The sequence below is a fragment of the Schistosoma mansoni genome, chromosome 2 (genome assembly GCF_000237925.1).
Source record: "Schistosoma mansoni strain Puerto Rico chromosome 2, complete genome".
In the NCBI taxonomy this organism is placed as follows: domain Eukaryota; kingdom Metazoa; phylum Platyhelminthes; class Trematoda; order Strigeidida; family Schistosomatidae; genus Schistosoma; species Schistosoma mansoni.
Window position 1 is genome coordinate 28713495 of NC_031496.1, and position 17066 is coordinate 28730560.

A 17066-nucleotide genomic window follows, 5' to 3' on the forward strand; every position below is an offset into this window, starting at 1 on the left:
ATTCCACTGCTAGCCACTATCCATCTCTGCTAACCATGATGTAAGTTATTTTATAATTTGCTCACTTAAATGTTAGTTAGTATAAACAAAATAAAAAATGATCTGAGGGGATTTTGTGGAGAATTTAGTATTTTCATAGTTGAAATCATGAGTCAATTGAAGAGTCAATTGAGGAGTCCCATAATAGGACGAACCGGCCATCCAGTGCTTCCCGGTTTTCCATGGTGGTCTAGCTTCAATTGATTCATGATTTCAACTATGAAAAAATGATCTATTTATTAAGAACGATGGATATATGATCTATATCTTTTCCAATGTTCGATAACTGTGGTGTATCCAGGATATTCAGCTACTTTTATTTTCACCATTAATTTAATGAGTACTTCATATTAGAGTCTAATTCCATTAGAAATTATATTTTAATCTCTAACGTGTTCAATGTTAGTATTTTTCATTCATCATGTCTCGTTGTGCTACACTAACATGCTTATAACAGAGATCTGTAAATAACACTAGATAATTAAAATGATTTTTAAAAAAATGAAAATTACATTTCAACAGGTAACAATTACTCGCAAAATGTACAGTCTAGTTGAAAGCGTGAGTCAATTGAAGCTAGACCACCATGGAAAAGCTGGAATCACTGGACGGCTGTTTCGTCCTATTATGGGACTCCTCAGCAGTGCGCATCCACGATCACTCACTCGCGAGATTCGAGTCTGAATCATATTAAGAAAAGATACAGTTACGCAACTTCTTTGTATTTCAAACTCGAACAGTTATACGTGCTCTACAATCTTCATTGATCATACTCTATATACAGAGGAACTAATTTTGTTGCAGAAAAATCTGTTGTTAAATATCGTTATTAACCTTTGGGTGATTTTTTTTGGAGCGGTATTATTTTTGAGCATCAGTTGTGTAGATGTTTGTTTTTTGCTTCCTCTTACGATTATTTACTCAGATCCTTTTTCGGTATTTCTCATCATACTTCATCACGAACATTTGAGACTAATCATTACTCGACTGATTGTAACTACTGTTCAAACATATTGTCTTGTTTCTATGGTAGAAAAATTTCACTAAATCATATTTAAAGACTACGAAAAAATATTCCAACATTCTATATTTTGTTTCAAACCGTGGTGTGGCGCAATTCATGTTGTATTAGTTGTTTGGACTCAGTAGCTAATTGAATAACGTGATAGCATTTGAAGCGAACGGTACTAGGTCGGAGTCACGGAGTAAACATAAACTCTGAGATGCAGATGCATCCAGTTGACCAGTCCCAAATAGGACGAGACATGAGTCTTGGATTCCATTGTTAGTCATCATCCATCTCTGTTTATAATGTGTGATTTGATTTGTTAGAAAAATTACAAGTTGAAGTAATTGAACAACACACACGACTATGCCAATTACTGTCTCAGAACTGGACCTCCTCGTAGTCTCTGAAGCAATGTTTTATATCCAAAAAGCTGGAGATTTATTTAAACAGTTTTGAATTATTACTCGAGATGTTCAGAACACTGCATTTTATCACTATCTTCGTCGAAAATGAGAAGAGAATATCAAATTGTTTCTGGTTGTTTCCCTTCAGAGTGTATATTTGCATTGAGTTTCATGATTATGATTTGTCAATACAGTCTTTCGTCCTTTTTTAAACCCAAAGACTCAGTTTGACTGTATCCTACTATTGATTTCCACACTGAAGATCGGACCCAATTTATTTTATTATTTATTGATTCAAAATATATAAACATTAGTACAAAGAATCACCGAGATATATATGCACAATACCCACCACTTAATTTGTTTGTGGGCTGGGATACTGTTTGGGCGCTCAAACAAAAGCAGGTGGTTTTCCTAGAGGGCCACTCTCCGAGTCTTTGACCTAGAAGCCTAATCCACAAATCAGTGGGACAACATTAGATGATTCGGGCCCAATGTAGCTGGCGGCCAAAAATATAGTTTATATCCCTCAAGAACTTTGAACCCATGTGCAACATTGGTATGTAATCAGGGTTTCCAACTCCTCTAGATGGATTCTCCTTATCTACCAACCTAGATATCTGGTTTTAATCCTCTTAATTTCGTAAACATCATTCCTAACACGAGAAGGCAGTGAGCATAACTTCTCTGGTAGTGGCTATATAAAAGCATTTCGAGAGGCAGAGCAGAATCTTTCCACCCTTGGCCGTAGTAGGTATTTAGGAGGAATATAACCTAGTACTTATCGCTTAAAATTCTGTCACATTATCTGATTAGGTTATTGATTCTTAATAACCTCTACCTTATTCAAATAATATAATGTTTATTATTATGTGTACGAGTTTGTTTCTTACCCCTTTTTGTTTGGTAATCATAGTTAAAGTATGTTCAGAAAATTAACAATTGAAAAATGATAAATCTTACAATCTATGATAAATTATTAATTTACTTACGCCTGTTACTCCTCGCGGAGGAGCATAGGCCGCTCACCAGCATTCTCCATCCAACCCTGTCCTGGATAATCCTTTCCAGTTCATTCCAGTTGTTATTCATCCTTTTCATATTATTAATTACCTTAACAAAGATCTAACAATATCAGATGAAATGTATAGAAATTACTTCAATTATGATCGTTGTTTACTTTCTCATTAGCAAATAACATTTTGTTTTATCTTTCTTTTTTCATTCTTTTTTTTCTTTTGAAAAGTTAAATACTTCAAAAATTTATCAACTTCGTGAAGAAGCATTACAATTAATTACAAATATGTCTTCCATTGAGTTAAAATCAATAATTTTGAAAGATCCAAATCATTATCTCAATTTAATAATTTATATAAAATGGAAATTTCTAGAATTAAATAATCTAGAATTATATCATAATCATATTCAATCATTTAATAATCCATTTATTTTATTCATTTCATCATTAATTCATAATAACATATTAGATCAATCATCTGAACAACAAAATCATTGTTATTCTATTAGAAGTTTAACTTTTAAACGAAGAGAATTTTTAATACAATATGATATACAATGTAAATTATTTTTTGAAAAATTAAATTTTATTAAAGTACAATTTGAAATAATTAAACAAATGTTATCATATTGTATGAAACAAGATATTCATAATGATTATTTGATAGATTCTTATTCATTTCAATCATCATTTATGAATGTTTATACATCTTTAAATAATATGAAACAATTTTTAAAATCATATTTTAAACAATTGAAAGTAAGTTTTATAATTATTAATGATTATTAGTTGTTAATTAGTCAGTCAGTTAGTGAGCTACAACGTAGAACTAGGCATACATATGCATCGGTCGAAGTTGTCATACCTCATTAGCACAACAAGATGAACACCGGATTCATAGAAGTAGTTAGTTTAATGGTGGTAATATATTAAAGAAAGATTTTGTATAAAGATATAGTACAGGAAGAAAGACAGATATGAAGCAATTTTAACCTCACTGTTTAAGGGAAGTCGGAGAGTGTATACACCTACGCCATTGTGATCGATTCTGAGCCATGTCACCCAGAGTCTCCAACCATTGGTTACGATGGTCACACGGACCCCAACCAATTAGTCTGCATCTACCAACATGGCTCAGACTAGAAGTAAGTGACTTCAAACACTGATGCTACGTTTTGGTTTGGCCTACCCTAACATTCTTCAAACCATCCCCTACACTAGTCAGCATAGCGCGTCGTGGTAATTGGTGTTCAGGCACACGTAACACGTAGATGAAGATTCATCAACTGACTTAACATCATCCCCTAATAACCTGCGTCTAACCCCACTATCACTCACCCGAGGATCTCAGCAGATGCGAGCAATATTTCTAAGGCATCTGTGGTCAAATACTAGTAACTAATTTACTATCTTCAGTATTTTGCGTTGCCCCTAACCTTAGTATTATTCACTTGATCATTTCACTGGTACGGCCAAGGGTAGGAAGAGTCCGCCCTGACTCTAGAAACACTCACATGGCCACGCGTATACAGCCACTACCAGGGAAGTCCTACTCAATGCCTTCTCGAGACAGGAGTGTCTGTGAAATTGAGAGGATGGAAAGCGAATGTCCAGCACTTTAACCGGGTTGGTGGTGGGTACGGAGGATCTACTTAGGGGAGTTCAGAAGCCGTGATTCCAAACCAATAGTTCACAGGGGCTTTAGGATACTGAGCGAACAAATGGAGTATGAACTTTTTGTTCGTCGCCGTCATCATAGATCTGCATCTGATAACGTTGCTCCACTTACTTATGGATTAAATCTCAAGATCAAAGGTTTGGAATGTGGTCCATTAAGAAAACCATATAATTCGGTTTGGGCACTTGATCAGTATTCCAGCCCTCACACAAATTGAATGACAGAGTGTGGTGCATACATATTCGGTGTCTCCATGTACTAATGTTTGTGTTTAAACAAAATAAGAAATGCTGAGTTGTTTTTGAATGTAAATTACACAGATCCACTCATTTTTTTTATCTTCCTTTAAATTTTGAGTCTTGGTACTCCTTCATACATAAAATATAAAAACTTATATGTGCAATTTAAAGTAAAAATGGAGTTCTTTTTTTTCTTAGAAAATTGAATCATTTATCAAAGCTATTGAATACGACTCAATCTTCTTAATTTCAATGACCATACAACACGTACTTACAAACGAGTCGAAGCAATTGATTAATAATGAACTATGTAGTAAGTTATATTTGGTTTTATTTACTTACTGTAAATGTCTTAAAGAGGAAGAAAAAATCACTCCAATAGCAGACTGTAACAGTATGAGGTTGTGGAGGTTGTTGGGTTTTAATTGTGATCATGAACCAATCAAACTTAGACCACTATAACATATAGGTATATAAAACTTTCAGTATTTCATCGAGAAATAAGGATAGAATGAATGTGGTATTCGTCAAAAATCAGAAAATAATTAGAAATTAAGAAAGATTAAAGAAATATCTCGTTCTAGTTTGAGGTTACTCAGAAAAGTACACCTTCAATTTAATGTGGAGGCAAACGTCAGGTCTGTTAGATATTTTGTTATATATGACAGATTCAGAATACCGGATCGAACTTGAATGGTCCAGATTCTCAACTGCAGTCGATTCGTTATAAGTTCTGAGAGCAAAGTTGTACTGTAGACTATACAGGAGTGTATTGGCAGTAAGCTTCCTAACTCAAAATACCATCAAGTAAAACGATGCTACCTTTCCACAATGGAGGGAGATGGATAAACTAGAGCAGCCTTGAAAATAATACACCTCGATTTGCCACACAGATCCCCATAGCTGGTAGTGCGGTCTTAAATGTATAGTGTTAACACATACAAAACTACTCACAAAAAGGTCATGTGTGGCCGACCCTAATCGGTTGTTCCTTTGGCTGTACGTATTTATGAATTTGCCCCTGAAGTAGTATTTAAAAAAAGCTTTGTACATCAAATGTTTAAATACAGTGATTAACCACTAAATAGTAACTTATATCGTATTTGTCTAGTCCTTAGACTGAACTTAAATCACGACAAAGCAAATATAACATTAGTTACTGACTCTGTAATATATCAGTGTGAATATCTCAGTTCTTCGATAGGACGATAGTCACAATCTGAATAGCTCAGTAGTGATAGTTTTAGTTGTAACGCTGCATGGTGACACGGTTTTGAATCCCTACAATTATTTCTATCAAGATTAATGGCGATTACCCACTACTACTAGTACTATGAAATCTAGCCTTCATAGGAATTGATTGCCTGTCACTGCGTTATGTACCAAAATATTTTACTTCAATACAGATTGGATGAAAAAAATTTTCTCATGAATTTGTTTCTTCATGTATTTAATTTCGTTTCTGTGTTTTTAACTGCCTTTCTTTAGATATTTATCAGATGATAATATCAAATGTGATTTATTGTGAACGACAAATTAACTGTATTGGATATCTATTGAATCGAGTTGAATATTTAATTAGGGAATATGATCATTACCATAAGTCAGTTATTGATAAGATCTCAAACGATTTCTATTCAGTAAAACAAATAAAAGTAAGATGGAATACTTTTTAGTAAATTCTTGATAATGTAATTGATGATCGGATTAGAGTAATCATTGAATAGTTGTTAGCGTTAGGTGGTATGAAACAAACGACGTTAATATTTATTTATTTAGGGAGAGGAATGACTGATATCATGCAGAGGAAAAGTGAGATACTTACACTGATTGGTGCTAGACAATGGAGATCTTCATTTTATATGAAAAGCATTAGTCCCAACAAGACTAAAGGTTCACCTTGTTGATGAATACCAGCTAACCAGAAAATCTAGGCTCCAAGCTTTCTTATTATGGGGATTTATCGAGATTGTAGTATTTTCACAGTCGAAATCATGAGTCGATCTAAGCCAGACCACCATTGGGAACCTAAAAATACTGGACGACCGCTTCATCCTAGTTTGGCGCTCCCCACCAGTGTGCATCCACGATACCTCACACTGGACTCGGACCCAAGACCTTCAGTCTCGTGCACGAACTCTTAACCTCTAGACCACTGAGCCAACATCTAACGGCGCAACACTTCGTCCATTGCTTGGGATGGATAACTGTCTCACACCTGACACGGATTGGACTACAGTGGTCACAGTCAAGTTTTCTACTGACCACTTACAATGTAACGTCAAAATATGATGCTTATGATATAAAGTTACTTGTATACTATAGCCACTATAGCTATAGCTACTATAGCCTCTGTTGGTATTAAGTCATAGAATTGTATTCACTAGAATTGTATCTATTGGTTGGAAGGCTAATTCTACTTCGTTGCTCAGTCTGACAATAAGCCATTCTTATCATGTTTACGTGGTTTTTGAACTTGTGCCAAATTGTGATGAAAACAATTCTTCATTTACACAACATTTTCCAATAGATAACTTCATTCACAACCATTTATCTAATCATCATTATTTTTTCACTGAAATTTCTCACAGCTTTTGCTCCCTCAACTTTCTCCCATCTGAAATTTCATTTTAGGATTATATTGGGATATTGGATGCTTTTCACTACTGGATAAATCAAGTAGAAGGTGAATTTCAAGCTATCAAACAAAGTGGTGATACATACACTTTGATGGATATTTATTATACGAAAGAGACGAAAATTTATATAGAACCTTTGTATGAATCTCTTGTGGTGCATTTGAAGCAAGTGAGGGATATCATAGTCAGGTTAGTGATTGCAATGCATTTTTGTAAATCATTGGAAACTAGAAAACACTGGACAGCTGTTTTTTCTTGGTATGAGACTCCTCGGCGGTGCATATCCTTTCCTTTGCAGGAGATCAATCTCATAACTTTCAGGTCTGTCGGGGAACTCTTAACTTTTAGACCACTGAGACAGCATCCAATGGTGCATCTAACTAAACGAAACCAATTCATGATTTTGCGTAGCCACCTTTGGTAGTGGTTTTGTCGCCCTTACACCTTACGAAGCAGCCGACTGGTGCTTCCTAGTTTTCAATGCTTTACTAACTTAGGTTGGTCTCGATAATACTCGGCAATCTTTACAAGTCACTATTCTGATAATTATCATGTATACACCTGTAATTAACTTCCAGTGGCGCAATATCGTGGATTGGTTGAAGTTGGACATTGACACCGTTGGATGCTGTTTCAAAGGTCTAGAGGTTAAGTGTTCGCTTGCGAGACGGAAAATTTTAGTTTCGAATCCCGCGTGCGGGGTCGTGGATGTGCACTGCTGAGGAGTCCCATACTAGGACGGAACAGTCGTCCAGTGTCTCCAGGTTTTCCCTGATGGTCTAGCTTCAATAGACTTATGAATTCAACTATTAATTTGCTACAATCTCCAAAAAACCCTTTCCGATAATATCTAATTTCTTTGTGGTGCTACTTACTGATTCATGCACTTTCTATTAGACTTGTGGTTTAGTCAAATTACATGACTTGTTAATCTAGATTTATTTTCGAGTTGTTTGAAATGTTTGGCCAAATATGTTTCCATAGTTTAAAACTCATTACTAGGTATCTCAAACAAAACCTTTGGAGTTTTAGTTGTCTTGGTAAAAATATCACTTTTCAGCTTCTATGTTACGACTAACTAATCTTATCATTTTTTCTAAAGTTGTTAGTTTGTGTATAAAAATTTATCGGAAAAAATATACATGTATACAACCATCTAATAGTTTAATCACTCAATTTTCTACTAGTAGATTAAGTGTTCGAAACCTCTCTCACTTCTTCTTGTACGTCAGTTTGGATAAGTGGGTAGTATCACTAATCCATACACAAACAGTCTGCCTTAAAGCTGAACACATTAACCTGTACTCAACAAATAAATCACATTCTAATTTAATGTCATAGGATATGCAGTCGATAGAGTAGATCCCAAGTGTAGGAAACTCACATTTGAGCTATGCAGAAAATTGCCTTGATTCTAGCCAAGAATTTTAAACACAACGTGTTCACTGGTGAAGGTACTTACCATAAAATACAATATTTCGAAATTTCGTCTCAAAAAGAGTGGAAGCTCTCTACATTGTTCTGAAATTCACAAAATAGAATACAAAACAAAAATATCCAGAATTATAGTCTACTTTCAGTACTATTTTGATAATTAATAATTTTCCTGAGAAGATTAAAAACGTATTAAAACGGAACGCTTTATCTCTAAAGAAAAATTAAAATGAAATATCGTGGATCGGTATCACAGTTTTACCTTAATGTCACGGTGAGATAAGAATTACAACACACTTTGATAAAACATAAAGAATTCAAGTTTTCTATAAACCACCAAAACTCTTTGAAATGCTATAGTTCGAAAAATTGAAAAGACTTCTCTTCACATCTACGTGGTTTTGTGTCTACAGATTACGTCGCATTGATTGTGTTCTTTTCTATATTATGTAGTCTTCCCGCTAAATCTGAACTCGTGCCAAGGAACACCCGAGCTACATAAAAAGACATCTTAATCACCCTGTAGAACTAAAGAATCTATAAATGAAATCGATAATGGTAGTACATGTTATTTTTAACAACCATCATATCAACATTAAAAATGTCAAAATGATTGCGAAAGCTTTTTTCCAATTATAAAGAAAGGCGTTTCGTTTAAGGGTTTTATTCCCCCACCCTCAATAATAATTGAAAGTCTGACTATCCATCCAACTTGAACGGTCTGTCCAAATAACCGCATTTTGATTCTATAGCTTCTTCACATCATTAATGCACATACACATACTTCAACTTTTGTTCACATTACAAATTCCACGCTTTACACATTCACTAGTATTTGCACAAATATGCACAGTGATATCCTCATACAGAATAATCACCTTATTCAAAAGTGACATTATATTGACATAATCAAAATTTATTTTTAAGTTTCAATTGAAATAAATATTTTGTCTCATTCTTTTTATACCATTTAGTACCAGATATTTACTTATTTAGTCTCTGAATAAGTGACTGAAACTCAGTTGTGAAACATCAGGAATTCTTATTTCTACCAATTAACATATTATCAACGTGGGTATTTGTGGAGATTGTAGTAATCGATCTGAACTAGACCACCATTGAAAACCTGGAAGCACCGGATGGTCATTTCATCCTAGTATGGGACTCCTCAACAGTGCGCATACACGTCCCGCATGCACGATCATTAAGATAACACAAATATATCATTATTTTTTATTGTTTTAAAAGGTGTTTATATGACATTATAATGTTCATTTATTTACCAAAATCTATATTTCTAGTCGCTTAACCAATCTACGTAGTCGTTTAACTGTATTAAATCAACTACAATTTGATTTTATACAACATTGGAATTATACACCTTCCATTCATCGTTACCGTACTCAAAGTTTATGTTCTAATAGAACTTTAAAATGTCCTCCTGTAAAGATAACATTTCGTAAAAGATCCAACTCATCATCATCATTATTATCAAGTTCCCATTCTACTGAAATTAATACAGATCATCCAATCAGTTTAACATATTTTTTAAGGAAGAATAATCTGTTGTCGAATCGTTCGTCAAGTTTCCTCAAGGATAAGAAAATGATTAGAAACGATGATGCACTAATTACTGATATAATTCCTAATTTTAAGCATTCCAGGAATTCCATACAATCATCAAGCTCTGAATCAACTTCATCTACTTTATGTTATTCACAAAATGAAGAAAATAATTCAAATTTCAAAGAAATAAGCACACAAATTATCAAAGAAACATTACCGGGAGTTATCGATTCAAAGAATAGTTCACTTGATAAAATCATGACATCCGTAAGTATCTGTTTGTGTGTTTGGTCTGTACTGGGTTCCAGTTCAGAGGTGAATATCAACTCTAGGGTGCAGGTGCATCCAGCTGACCAGTCCCAAATAGGGTGAAACGCGCATCTCGAATTCCACTGTTAACGCCCATCCATCTTTTCATACAAATGATATTTTTGAATATATATTTCATGAGTTAAAATAGAGTGTTTTCCGTTTATGTTTTATTTCACCGAATTTATTTTATCTGAGGATTTATTGATATCAACTTTCTTGACTATCTCACTAAAATCTGACAACTATACAGTAAACAGTTAATTTGCGAACTAACAATCAATTGTCTCAATCTTGACCGTTCCTTCTGAAAATATCAGTCCACAGCCTCCGATTATTATTGTTCATGCATTTCCATACTAATTGCATTTCGTTTCCATTCTTTCCTTATCGAGCTTCTAGTGAAATACATTCTCTGCCTGACCATTGTCATATACTACACCACATCTTTGCTTCCATTTGTATAAAAGTGTAATGTTAGTAAATGTCCAATAATTTAGAAACTGAGTTTAAAAGCTTCATTCATACATCATTAATTTCTCGCTGAATATTCACTGTGTAGAATAATATCGATGTCATTGGATTAAGATATTCATCTGATTGATTTCAAAAATCTCTTAGAAATCAAAATATATCAAAAATCACTTCGGGGTAATCAGCGATCTGGGAAAATTCTTATGAATTCTAAAAGCCAATCTAATATACTCTGCCGTTATTCTACTAATTTGTCAAGTATCGAAAATCGTTATGAATGTTAACATTTTTCCCAGAAGTTTCTAAAAGTCCATAGTCACTGATAACCCCCTTTATTTTCTGTGGTTAATCTACCCTTGAAAATTAAACTTCTTCTTGATAACTTTCGTTCAAGTTTAAAATGTTGAGAACTTCCAAAGTTTAGGTATAATTGGCTAAAAGATTAATCGTTTGAAACATTTAGTGTATGAGACTTATCATTGAATGGTAGATGTGAAGTTTATTTTAGTTACACTATGACTGGCTTCTTTAAATTTTTCATCATTCTGAATATGTTTTAACTTTTAAAGTTATTAACTAAACGATTCTTCATTAATACTCTCATTTGATATGTTGATTTATTCAATTTTCATTTTTGTAGCCTACATCAATCTGTTTTGACGAGGATTTCAATCTTACACATGATAATAATCATGTTTTAAAAGACTGGACAACTAAGAAAGAAAGATTGATAGAGAATTTTTCAAGTTTTATCCAGGAATATGAGTAAGACATTAAAAATTTATTAGTATGGTACGCATTAACAGTAATAGTCGATGAGTTACATCGAAAACTCAGATCTTTATCATTTGACATTTCAGCTAAAGATATCTTTTATAAGTTATTCTGTCAAAGGCTGGAATAAAAACAGATTAGGTTTTGTATATAAATTGGTTGTCGTATGGTAACCGCATAGGTATCAAATACATTTGATTTGGTGATTAGTGTAGTTACGGCGGTGAGTGACATGAAACCATAATAAGCTTTATTTTGATATGACTGTTTATCATATAATGAGTATACTAGGCAAAAATCTACTCTTGTTCTACATATTTTGAAAAATATGCATAAATTAAAGATAATTGTCCAATGATCGGGTTTAGTCGAACTGTCGGTTTAAATGATGTTGATTTAGATACAAAATCCTAAATAGAATGAGTAGCTCGATGAAATAGTAAACCTTCCACAGTGAAGGCAAATGATATGTTTCATGTCTTCTAAACCACCGTCTCCGACATACGCGACTCTCTACAATACAACTTGGTTTGAAAAATCAAAAGATAACTATAACAGTGTTGATAGTAAGTCTAATCAGTTATTCATTGTTGTTCTAGTATGTAGACGGAAGTGAAGAAGATATCCTGAATGAAGATCGTTTAAGACAATAAAAATAAATCGTACACTGGCTTTTCTGACCATGAACATTTCGTAATATCTTTCTCGCTAATTTCATGGTTAAGAACTGAAGCAAATTGAATTAATACGTTATTTTATTGTAAAGACCTCCAAATTGGTATTCTTGTTTCCTACATCCATTCAGGGATACAATTTTTTGAATAAACAAAAAGGTAGTTAAAATGAGTCAAATTTTTTATTAGTGGATATATGAGAACTTGAAGGTTAAGTTGACTATTGGATAACTGGTAAATTGTTGGCGGAAGACGTTTTTTATTTTTAAGTGATTTTATCAAAAAAGAATTGTGCTCTAATATCAATCAGTAATGGTTAGCGTTCACTCGCAAAACCGAAGGTCCTAGATTTGGTCGTGGATGTGTACTGCTAAAGAGTCCCACATAAGGACCAAATGGGTATCGAGTGCTTTCAAGTTTCCAGTGGTTATTTAATATAGGTTGGTTCGTGGCTGTGATAAATTTCAGCAATCTCCATAACCCACGTATTCAATTAGATAATGCACTGTTAAATTTGAATGAATAAAATGCATTTGAATTTGAACTTTTGGTACTAAATATGACTATTTTAATTTCAAAGCAATTTATTGGTTCACTTTGCTATCTTTCCACAGGATTTGTAGTAAAAACAATACAATTATTCAAACTGAAAACAAGTTGGAGGATAGATGTACTACACAGCTCCACTCCGAAGATCACTATTTTGGTTCAGTGAAGGAAACTTCTCATGAGGAAAGTTTGTACGCTTCTGTCCCATCATATTCACACATATCCAATGACATTGATGCTTCATCTTTATCCTCATGTAGTACAGAAAAATGTGCCAGTTTTATGTTGAATGGCTGTTCACTGCATACATTGCTTTCAAAGTTGTATAATGTGAGCACTGATTTTTTTACTATTCACAGTTTCTCTAACCAATTATCAGAATGTAGTAATTTATAATACAACCAAGAAAATAACATGCTAATCCTGGTTGTTCAGATCATTCACTTCCAATCTTCTTTATATTTTACCTCTGTAAAGAATGTTAGTTATAGAGTGATTACACTTGACTGCTAATCGTCATGGCCCTAGTCCAAATTTTAATATTCAGTTTAACGACAAAAATTATTGCATTTTTGATGTGAATGACGTCTGCATACACCTAAATACTGTCATTGTAATATACAACAATGTTGTCTTTGTAGTATATTTTGTCCAAAATCTTTACTGAGTTCTTTTGTAAGGAAAGGACCTTATAACTCAGCTTTATAAAGGTTAATTAATTAGAATTAAATGTATTTATTTTTCGATTAGCTACCAAAGTACATTATTTACATAAATCATTAATGAAATAAATGGGATTTTGACAGTGGTCATACGAATCGTTACACGATAACGCTTAAATAATGTGCAACGGTAATATTATAAAATACCTTCTTTTATTTTAAAATGAATTTTTTCACTGTTGGTATTAAACAGTTTTGAAAAGGTTTGTAAATCAAATGGGTGAGACTTTTGGTGATGTAACATTCTTCAAGGTGAATAAATCATTTGTAAAACTTTCATTTGGTAGAGAATATCGAATGACTAGTGCTCTATCAGTGTAGTTTAAGGCTAATTAGAAGTGTACACTATAGATTTAATTTAAAGTGCAACTTTGAACTATCTAGTTTCTATGCGAAGGTATTACTATTAGTGAACTAAATTGTATTTAAAAATGTTTTTTAAACTGCCCACGGATGTTAGTTTTTATGCTTATATTTCAATGACGTCACTTTGTCATTTTTTTCTAACTGTAAGATATCAACATCTCAACGTCTGAGTTACGACATCAAACCTCAACCTTCACTTACTTTGGTTCAAATAATAATCAGCCAAAAAGATATAACGTAAAACCGACTAAATAAATCCTGCACTCGGTAACTAGATTACGTTGTTTTTTTCTTCTAAATGGAAATTGAGATCACAAAGTTACATTTTGTGAAGATATTCCCCATTAGTATGTATCGTTCTATTTTCAACAAGATGTTCGACTTCAAAATTATGATGGTAAGAATAATAACACTGATTTGTTTAAAGTCTTCATTCTAGTGTTTTATTTTTTTTATTATATTCTGAAATCTCAGTGACTGGTATGCTACCTTGTTATTATTATGAATATTATTATTAGTAGTACATTCGTAGTATGGATTAATTTCCGCATTAATCCAATTTATCAACGTTTCCTTTCTGTTTGTTTTTCCTCCAAATAACAACCTTGAACAATTCTAGAATTTATTACAGATTACCAAGAGATTTCAATTGAGTTTAATCAATTTTAACAAAAACAATTCAGAGAGTGAGTTGAATATCTATCATAATATCTTAGATGATGACCATGATAATAATAATGATGATGAAACCCAGCTATCTATCTTGAATCCACTTCATTCTCCTTTGATAATCTATTTAAATCGTATGCTAAAATACTTCAATACTGAATCTGATAAAAATGATTTAACTACTATTGAACAAAATGAACTAACATTGATAGAACATAATCTAACAAATATATGGAAATATTTTAACGAACTTATTTTAAATATGAAAATGAATAGTAAACAGTTTAATTTAGATGATGATTTCATGAAATTGGTGGATAATGTAAGTCTGTTGAATTTTATATTCAATTATTGATAATTTCTTGATAGCAGTCTATGCTTTTGTGCCTGGTACTTGAACACCCAATGCTGACTTTCTAAACTCTTACTGGTTTCCCAGAAATCTCTCACATTTGATAGGTTTATGAAATGTTTCCATTGAATGCTAACTGAAAGAGGTATTTTCAACCTTTTTCTAGATTATTAGGCATTCTTAAGGGCTCCCAAAAGTTTGCTTAAATGTTTTAGCAATCTAGTTTCCCATCTGTAGGCTAGCCTGTTTTGAGTTTATTTTAACTAAATAGCTATGAATGCTAACTGTGTATACTCACGTGCACGGTGCGGAATATTTTAAAGCATGGAATGGAAACATTGCAGTTTTTGGGTGTGGTTTTTTCCATTATCCACTTATTTGAAAAAAAAATGGAGAAACAACTACATCGGGATTAGTTAATCCATTATATGACTGATGAAAAAAGTTTTAGCTACTGAAATGGTTGAAAGATACTGACAGTTGAAAAATATTTCTGGAATATACAATTGAAGAACTACAGTTCAAATGTATGTGTATTGACATTTCACCATTTGAAACTGTTAAGGGAAGATTATAGGTACACTATTATCCTATCCCAATGATGATAATTTTTATTCTTTCTGTATGAAGAATCTCATCACTGATGGGTATCACCTGACAGGAAAAATATAAAACACTGAAGCTCCGTTCAGTATCCTTTTTTACAGTGAACTAATCTTTGTTGTCCATCCAACTCAACAGTAATCTTTTGCTAAATGGATTGTCGATTTTCTAATAAGAATTCTCAATTGATGTTATTCAATCATATCTGATTTAGTAATAGTAATAAAACGAACAGCAACAGTCATCAAGACTTCAACTGAAATCAATCTCTGCTGAACAACTAGAAGTCTTATCGGGACGTTGTTGTTTAGTGGATAATCCATTAGACGTTTGGAACAAAAAGTATAGGGTTTGAGTCTCACTGAGTATCGATGTTATGCTGAAGATGCGTTCATTTGACGAGTTTGGAACAGGACTAAACGCGCATCTTGCCTACCTCACATGAAATGCACTAAAATAAATTTTTTTAAAATACCATATGTATGATTGCAACAAATAATTCACAATACAAAATTTGCAGTACTATGATAAGTTTTATATTATTATCAATTCAACTACTAAATATTGAAATATATATATATATATAAAAGAATATTTTTTAAACAATACGTGATAATCCACTATTCGTCTTCATCTAACAATGTTTCTGACTAGTTTTATCCCAGTGATATTTTATTTCTGCATACAGTATAATGTAAATGTTATTTAATAGATGCATTCATGGGTCGATTAAAGCTAGACTACCATGGGAAACATGGACAGCCGTTTCGTCCTAGTATGAGACTCTTCGGCAGTCCAGTGTTTCCAGGTTTCCCATGATGGTCTAGCTTTGATGGACTCATAAATTCAATTATTAGATTACTACAATCTCCACAAAACCCGCTATCTAATAAACGTCATTTGCTTGTTTAAACAACAGACTAGTGGGAAAAAGTAGCAATCACTTTAATGGTGGTTCCTTTCGAACTTTTCAGTAAGTAGCCTAACGATAGGTTTCAAGCTCTTTGAAGACATGTGATTGACATTTATAATTAGGAAGTTAAAAGAAAGGTAAAACGGGAAAATTTATCATATAACTGCAGAATGATAGATAGCCCGGAAGTTTGAGCAATTTACTACCACTGATATCATTCAATTGCGACAACGCTATATTGAGAATCAATTATAATCGAATAATGTAAACTGTTGGATGTTAGCCAATGCCCACCAAGAGAAAGAGATCTGAAAGTCCCACGTTTGATATCTGGCGGGGTCGTGGATGCATATTTTTGAGGAGCCCATTAACAGATTAAAAGGCTTGTGAAGTGCCCTTTTGTTTTCAATGATGTGTCCCAGTTGATTCATTCTGAAAGCTTTACTTACTTCTGAATTAATCTCTTCAGTCCACCTAATTGATTATTATAATCAATCTTGCATTCGCTTCTAGTTTAAGGGTTTTATGGAAATATTTAGATTTTCTAGTTTACATCGCGAATTGATTCTATCTATACAACCATTGAAAACTAGAAAACACTGGACAGCTGTTTTATCCTAGTATTGGACTTAACA

At 33.0% G+C, this 17066-nt stretch overlaps 1 protein-coding gene across 1 annotated transcript in view; it reads left to right on the plus strand.

Moving 5' to 3' along the window:
* Nucleotides 1-7984: 7984 nt before the first annotated feature.
* Nucleotides 7985-17066, plus strand: part of Smp_143600 (putative normocyte-binding protein 1) — a gene marked incomplete at both ends in the record, with an annotated part of 33899 nt that continues 24817 nt past the window's right edge. The window contains 3 exons of the mRNA XM_018796296.1: nt 7985-8028; nt 9762-10293; nt 14649-14885. Coding sequence (XP_018650523.1) covers nt 7985-8028; nt 9762-10293; nt 14649-14885 — 813 coding nt within the window. The remainder of the gene's footprint in view (nt 8029-9761; nt 10294-14648; nt 14886-17066) is intronic.